Consider the following 8,565-nt stretch of genomic DNA (forward strand, 5'->3'; position numbering starts at 1 on the left):
CCAAGATGGCGGCTGGATTTCTCGCGCTCAGCCTGCCAATGCGGCGTCTACTCTTTATTATGTCTATGGGTAAGCCAGCCTCCACAAAGCGCACCTCCTAGGGAGCCATTTTCTTGCTAAGAAAATGGCTAAGCCATCACTATCCATTAGCATCCCATTGACTGCCATTCATTTTGGCCCCACTTTGACTGTGAATAACTTTACATCTGAAGCGTTTGAAGAATCTATTTGTCTGTTGTTATTTTCTAAAGAAACACGACAATGTATAAAAGGCATCATTACCTTGTACCTCACATTATGGTAGCATTATAGCAGACGTTTTCATAAAAATAGGAAAACTTTGTGATTGTGTCATAACCACGCTACTTACTGTCGCAAAGTAGAGGAATTATGTACAGGAGAAGCTCGCAGGCAGTTTCGACTTACATTAGCTGTTTAAGTTTAATTACTAATGTTATACATTTTAATTAGCAATAATTAGCCTGTGCCTATGTTATCTCCTTACATATGCCTACCCTCTCTGTCTCTGCTGATTGGGAATGATTGAGAGTTCTCTTGGCTTAGCTACCAGAAGACTTACAACTTTCAGACAGGTTGCTCACATCGCATCAACGTTGTCAAGCTCAGCTGGAGACTGCGCAGTAACGCTCAGCTATCACTGGAAAAATGCTTCTAATTTCCTTCACTGGTGTCCATGGAAATGTACAGCATCTCAATGTCCATTTCTTTAACTGTTTATGCAGCACAATGAGTGTGTCTGTCATTCACACTTAAAATTATTATACATTATAACTTTTTTTTATATTTGTGTTTATTTTTTGGAAATTCATGTGAAAGATATCTCTTACAGCTCTTATTTGTTGTTTTCATCGAGGCAGGAGGAGGCAGAGGACGTGATGTTTCCATAGATTATCTGATACATGTACATTCAGATGACATAGTGACAGTTTGAGCAAAAACGTTATTTTTTAAGATAGAATTTACCAAATGTAGCTATAAAGAGGGGACGTTTATTAGCCTCTACTGGTGACCAGAAGAAACTACATATCATACATTGGCCGCTACACTAAACAGCATTTACATCTGGCACTGGGCAGTCCTTCTTTCTGATTACCATCAACAGGCCTTCCAAAACCTTTTCCTAACTTGACCACCAGCAGGCTTTTACAGACAATAAATATCAAATCTTTTCTCACCCCTCCTCCATTCGCCCATGTTACCTTGGTTTGGTCCAGAGCAGTGTTTTTCAACAAGACTCTGTTTCTGTGTGTCTTGCAGACAGCAAGAGTGATCAATACTCTTATTCCTGACCTTGAAAAGTAACAGTACAGCATTTCAGCATGGCTATCCTAAGGGCTAGGTCCAATTAATTGAATTTTGGTCATAATGTAAGAATAAACAAGTGAATGAGTTGCCAAACCGGAGACAGGGTCTGCTCAAGGGTGCAATCTGGAGATAATCTTGACCTTGTTTATAGTAGCCTACATATTAGGATTAGAATATTATTACAAAGCTTTATAAATTTCCCCCAAATACGTTTTTTGAGCTAACCTGACTATACAAAGGTTGTCAACAGCAAAATAAATGTTTTTTTGTAAATACCTAATAATTTAGTTATTTCATGATGTGACTGTTTTGAGCCCACAGGGAATTTGTATTTCTCTCCCTCTGTCCAGGTTTGACCGTCTTTCTGGGCATGATGGTAGGAGCATTCGTGTGGGGGGGTCTGGCAGACAAAGTTGGCCGTCGGCGCTGCCTGGTTGTGGCACTAGCGATAAACTGTGTCTTTGTCTTCCTGTCGTCGTTCGCGCAAGGCTATGGCTTCTTCCTCTTCTTCAGGCTGCTGTCTGGTGTTGGGTAACACCTACACACATGCACACACACACACACACACGCACACACACACACACACACACACACACACACACACACACACACACACACACACACACACACACACACACACACACACACACACACACACACACACACACACACACACACACACACACAGCAGTGACAGATTTATTTCCACTTCCAACTGTTTTTGCTGAACTGCAGCAAAGCAAGGCCAGACTAATGAATTGGAAAGTCTCTCCCTGACTTATTGAGTGAGTAATGACGTTGCACCATTGCTCAGTCAGTTTTGAAGTTTGAAGAGGATACCAAGGCATTATTTGAAGCAATCTAATTTTAGAGTCAGGCCTTTATTTCTAATTCACTCTGTTACATAAGTTTGTTTGGTCATATTTTAGCATCGAGCTTCCTTCTTTTCTGATCTGCCCCATTTTGTCCCGTTACATGTGTCAGGAGCTTAACATCATATTTACAACCATATTTCTTTCAAATTGTAGCTGTACTGAGCAAGGGTATCCCACTTTCTTCACGTGAGACACTGTATTTCTATCCCACTGTATTTCTGCACAGAGTAGAGCTCTCTGTCCAGACATTGCTGGAGTCAGCAACTAACTGTAGCCAGGATTTTAGAAATATCAAGGTCATAGGCTATATAATACATAAATATGAATGTATGATAATGATTCTGCTGTTGAATCACACATTTATGGTAATTAATTTTTCTACCAACATAGTCAGATTTTGAGTCTTAAAAACATTTGATAACCAGTGTACAGAATGTTACAGTAATTGCTTAGGTCCTGAAAACTCCCAGCTTTCCAAAATAAGACAGGACATTACCTTGTAATTCTGACTGTGGATCATTTATTACCAGAAAGTTATGGTTTGGTTTAAACCTGCAGAATAGTGTTATGTGCAGCATGCTTTCACCTTAAAGGATGTGCTAGAGTCATGAGTTGCTCTCATTTAGAGGCACCAATGAGTCAAGATTTCCTATTGCAGCTCAGCTTTTTAATGCAGCTTAGCTTTTTTTTTTATCTTTCCAGAGCTGTTTTTGGCCATTAATACAGCTTTTTAATATGGAAATCATAAAAGAAATCAAGCTCCCCCCAATCGATTTGCATATGTAAGAGGTTTGTTGTGGAGACACAGCAGAGTGTTCTATCTCAGAAGAACTTTAGTTAACAGGGAGCCACAGTGGCTCAGGAATGAGGGCACATACACAGCACAGCGTAATGAATGTGATATCCAACCACTAGACGTTTGCACCACAGCACTGCTTGCCTCATCAGTAGATGACTGCATATAACACATCTGCACCAACATGTTAGAATATAATGCTTTTTAGTGTGTGCTCCAACCATGTTATAAGCAAATTTTCCCAGGTAGGTGGGCAGGCAGGTTCTATACTGGTTGACAAGCTGACCGCCAGGCAGATTCAGGTCTAGGTCGCAAATTTGTGTTTGCTATGATGGCAAAGGAATGTCCCGACCTACTTTGCCTTTGATTGGCTGGTACTTTGTTGCCTTTGTTAGTTAGGTTATAGGGTTACGTGGATTTTTGTCCAGATCCAGCACGTGACTGACGACGTCTGATGCAAAGGTTTGAGGGCATCTGGTACAATAAATGGTTCTGAGGAAATGTGGCTGAAGAGGGGGAAAAGAGGCAGAATGTGACAACTAAAGTATCTTAACTATGCTTTCCAAGTTTCTTTATGATACAACATCAAAGTGTTCCTTATTATAATATTTGATTTAGGAATAATTGTTCTGCCATGGCAACAATTTCAAAGACAGACAGTAAGTGGACATTTGTTTACAATGAAAAAGTATATATGTATAAATATATATATATATATCTATATATATATAGATATATATAGATATATATCTATATCTCTATGGCGCAATGGTCAATTAATTCATCTCAAAGGGGGCAGCTTTAATGCACTTAAAATTAATTCATCTTACATGTTTGAGTAAGTATTCCTCCATTAAGTATAACGTTGAATTTTTTTAATTAATTGTACTAGTAACTCTCTTTTTCCCTTTCATTACTTTCTCATTGTCCCTCTCTACTCTAAGAATTGGTGGCACAGTGCCGATCGTGTACTCGTACTTCTCTGAATTTCTTCAAATGGACAAGCGAGGAGAACATCTGTCCTGGTTGTGCATGTTTTGGATGATTGGTGGGATTTACGCTTCGTTCACTGCCTGGGGAATCATACCCAGATACGGTAAGATCTTAAAAGAGGTCAGTTAGACAGAACACTATTCAGCATTCTTTTACTACTGCTTGTGAGGAAAGTGGGTCATTACAACATCCAATATAGTTTTATCAACCCTAAGGTTGGACCCCATGTGAAGTCACTGAAATTAAGGAGATTTCCATAACTGATATATTAACTCTTGATATAATAACTAAAATGTTTAAACTTAACAAAACACATGAATAAACTAAATTAAAAATGTATCAAGCCTAAATGTCTTGTTAAGCTCTCAATATAGAACATATAATAGTGTGTGTTTTGTTTACTGCCACTGAGAGGTATACATTGTGTTCATGTACGATGTTTTCTCACTGCGAACAAAATGTCTGCCTGCAAAGACCCTGCATGCCTTGTTAAATGTACTGAAAGTGTCTTAACATTTTCAGGAAGCAGACTTGGTTGTTAAAGAATGATTTAAGTATGTGGAGACAAAGGTGGAAAAATGCAGTCCACTTTGCAAAGTTGGAAACTGATATGTGTAACATCGCACTAAACAACTGTTCCTATATCAATATTCTACGATGGTAACTGATGGTCAATCATGGAGATCATGCGGCCACACAGGCCGGGTCTCTGGGAGTCCTCCTGTCCACAAATTTAAAAAGTGTATGAGATACAGAGTTTATTTTTAGTTTAGTTTCAGTAAAAAAAAAATGTATTCCCTAAAATAGGAATAACACAATTTGGCTGTTTTATTTAATCCACCAGAAATACATAGTGTCTTAAAATGCTATAACAATTAGTACTTTGCTTTTGGCACAGTTAACAGTATGTCTTGTCCATTACAATGGATACCGGGGTGGGATTAGAAGTAATACACATATACAGGGACCAAAATATTATAGAAAATAATTTTGATTCAGTTTTACATCAAGAGAAGCCGAGAACAGGAGAGGTGCCGTGTCTGCAGGATACACCCTCCGCACGCTGACTGTTCTGAGCAGGCGAGTTTCATTCACATCCAATGCAACTAGGTTATCTGGAAAATAGTGTAGAGATTTCTTTTATGGGACCATATCTCGAAGAAAAGAGGACACCTCTTCTGGAGTAAGACAAGTTTTTGGCAGTTCTTTTCAGTGAGTGGAGGTTGCTCTGGGAAAAAAACATCCGTTTCTCCACTGGGCTTTAACTGCAGAGAATGTGGCTCTCTTATTGGACATCTCTACACTGTGGTCAGGGAAAACGTGTATTTCTGATCCATCCCTCCATCCATCCATGTTATGGCTATTTAGACCTTTATCAGTGTTATCAGTGCATTGGGTCCGATGACCTCACACGACTTTCTCCATTGCTCTGCCTATCTTTAACTTCAGCAGAGATCAACCAAAATATCAGCCAAAATGACGTAAAACATCTGTGTGGTATGGAGAGCCTTTTATTCTTTATTGGACTGTAGTTGCAGACCTCTGTTTAAAGCAATGCGATACAATAATGGGCTTGTATTATTTTTTTTAAAAGAATGAATATAATGAGGATAATGAATCAAAAGAATATTGACAAATGTTTGTCTGTGTGTGTGTGTGTGTGTGTGTGTGTGCGTGTGTGTGTGCGTGTGTGTGTGCGTGTGTGTGTGCGTGTGTGTGTGTAGGCTGGGGGTTCAGCATGGGCACGGAGTTCCAGTTCCACAGTTGGCGGGTGTTTGTCCTGGTTGCGGCTCTTCCTGCGATTGCCTCTCTGGTTGGACTCACCTTCATGCCTGAAAGTCCCCGCTTCCTCCTGGAGGTGAGACTGCACATATGTCATACTGGACATAAAGAGGTGCACTCAATCAGGTCGTCTAACAACCGGAAGCCTTAAAGGACTAGCAGTTCAGAGTTCAAATGTTTCTGAGGGCTTCATTAAACCTGAACCATGCCAACTAAATAACACAGGACCTCCATGATGTTGAACAAATCAACAATGTATGACGCATTTACAGATGTTACAGGTTCTATTTCAAATGATTACCAAAATAATACCGCAGTAGTACAATGGCAGTAGTCAGGGGGGAATGTATTATAATTTACTATGAATGCTTTCATAATGCGATATAGTTTTCAAAGATGGTGTTTCTAAAATTTTTGGTTTTAATTTGAAAATAGACTAATTTAATCATTCTACACCACAAAGAAAAGCAAGGACGAACAGTGTTCATCTTATCCACCTGAGACACTAGCTGTGTTTGAAACCAATCCCTATCACAGAAATAGTGCACTATATAGTTTGTTCCCCATTTTGTAGTGGTGTTTGAATTCTACGTGGTAATTTCCTTCACTATATAGTCAGCTATAAAATACCCACAATGCACTGCTAATTAGAGGGTACATGCATTGTACCTTACATTTTACTCCTGTGTACCACAATGCAATATACCGTATAGAAGAAGAAGCAGAAGTCAACGCAAAAACAGCAAAGGAAAAATGGAGCAGACTTTAGAATATAGAACCTTTAACTTTCCTCCTGGGAGCTCGGTTTGTTTCAGGAATGTATTAGAAGTATTTTTTTGTTTTGGTTTGTCTACATGATGCTGGGCGCACCCATTACAAAATGGTCAAGAAACCTTTTGTTTCGATTTGCACCATTGCATTAACATTTACACAACTTTTAAGTAAAATCTCTACATAAACAATGGCCGCATCTCCTGACGCGAGTCACGCAACGATGTGATTTCAGTGAGTGTCTGAAATTTTGTTTGGTCATTCCATATATAGTACACTATTTAACAACACGCCATAGAGAATAGCGAGTGAGTGAATGAGGGAGCGGTTTCAAACACAGCTACTGTACTTTTAAAACATCATTGCACTCAGGTTGCTGTCTTCTGTAAGGTATTCGGTCTAGCCATGAATCAGGAAATCAACCTAGTCTTGCCATCATGACTATTATTTGTTCTGTTGTAAACACACCTTAGGATAAATCTTTGGTCATGCATCTCCACTACGACCATACACCATCTATATATCACTTTTATGTACAATTACCTTGCCTGGAAAACTATTAAACAACAGAATGAGTGGTTCCATGACAACAAAGGTGGTGCCACCTACTGTCTAAACCCTTGGTTCAGTGCTTACTGCTTCTAACTGACAGTGGTAAGAGAGTGGAAACAAATGTGTGCATACAGGACTCGTCGAGGGAAACAAAGAAACAAACCATGGATGTTTATTCATTTGTGGGTGATAACTTTGCTAATTAGTTGCATATTATTGTTTGCATGTGTTTATACATGTGTGTGTTTCTGTGTGTGTTGAACAGAATGCCAAGCATGATGAGGCGTGGATGATCCTGAAGCAGGTCCATGACACCAACTGGAGGGCCAAGGGTCAGCCAGAAAAAGTCTTTACTGTGAGTACATGTAGCTATAGGATCTAATATGCATGTACTGATAAATTACTGGTATATTAACAACTGTGCACTGAATAGACAGAAGCAGCCTCCACATTTTTGAAGTGATATTTCTCCACCTCTTCCCCACTGGTCTGTAACTCAATTGACATAATTTTACACAAATATGACAACTCAGTCAAAAATAAACACACAACACAGCTACAAAGAGTTAAACTCACACTTTACAGTGGTTAGGGTGTCAATCGGTTTGAAATACATGAATTTGTTGAATATTGTGACTATTATTACCACTGTGCATCACACCCCCAACTGGCACCGTCAGACACCGCCTACCAAGAGCCTGGGTCTGTCCGAGGTGTCTTGGAGTTTTTCCTCGCCACTGTTGCACCAAATGCTTGCCCTTGGGGGAATTTGTAAATTATAGAGTTTGGTCTAGACCCACTCCATCTGTAAAGTGTCTCGAGATAACTTTTGTTATGATTTGACACTATAAATAAAATTCGTAGATGTTTAGGGCCCAGCACAATAATTTCTGAGTTTAACATCAGAAAATTACAGGTCAACTGTGGCAGCTCAATCATCTGTTTTTCTGTTAATGAGGTTGGCTTTTTATCTTTTTCCAACTTACAAAACACGTTCCTGTTTTTTCTTTTACCTTCAATTAAGATGAGCACTCAAGGCATACAGTGTCCCCTGGCAGAGATCTTTGCCCATCCATCCCGAGCAGCCAAAAACCTGTGGTATGGTCTCGAGGCTCTATCAGTTTTTGGTGATATCTTTGGCCTTCCTATTGAACGGGTCTAGGAAAGCAATTAGCCAGACCTGAGCATTGATTTTAACTGGCATGAGCTATGGTCTAAGATTCCAGAAGTGTCACGTAATCCAGACCATCAGCAGCCATTTTTGGAACAATAACGTTTTATAGTGTGCCCTGTGTTGTTGTTTTTTATACATGCAGTTAACAAACTGCGCTAAAATGCGATACAGACTGAATGAATGAGGAAGTGAAAGAGCGCTGTGTCAGAGGGAGGAGACTAAAAAGAAACTTGAGGTTTCTTGAAGAAAACTTGCTCTAGACCAGGTTATGTTCACAGGCTCAGTTACCATAGTAA

General features: G+C 39.5%; 1 protein-coding gene across 1 annotated transcript in view; it reads left to right on the top strand.

Annotated features, from left to right (window-relative positions):
* The window catches only part of LOC116693950 (synaptic vesicle glycoprotein 2B), a 71,877-nt gene that overhangs the window by 39,338 nt on the left and 23,974 nt on the right, over positions 1-8,565 (top strand). Inside the window, exons 4-7 of the mRNA XM_032523326.1 lie at positions 1,677-1,857; positions 3,942-4,093; positions 5,715-5,848; positions 7,361-7,450. Of these exons, the coding sequence (XP_032379217.1) occupies positions 1,677-1,857; positions 3,942-4,093; positions 5,715-5,848; positions 7,361-7,450 (557 nt within the window). The remainder of the gene's footprint in view (positions 1-1,676; positions 1,858-3,941; positions 4,094-5,714; positions 5,849-7,360; positions 7,451-8,565) is intronic.

This window comes from Etheostoma spectabile, chromosome 8 (assembly GCF_008692095.1).
Source record: "Etheostoma spectabile isolate EspeVRDwgs_2016 chromosome 8, UIUC_Espe_1.0, whole genome shotgun sequence".
In the NCBI taxonomy this organism is placed as follows: Eukaryota; Metazoa; Chordata; class Actinopteri; order Perciformes; family Percidae; genus Etheostoma; species Etheostoma spectabile.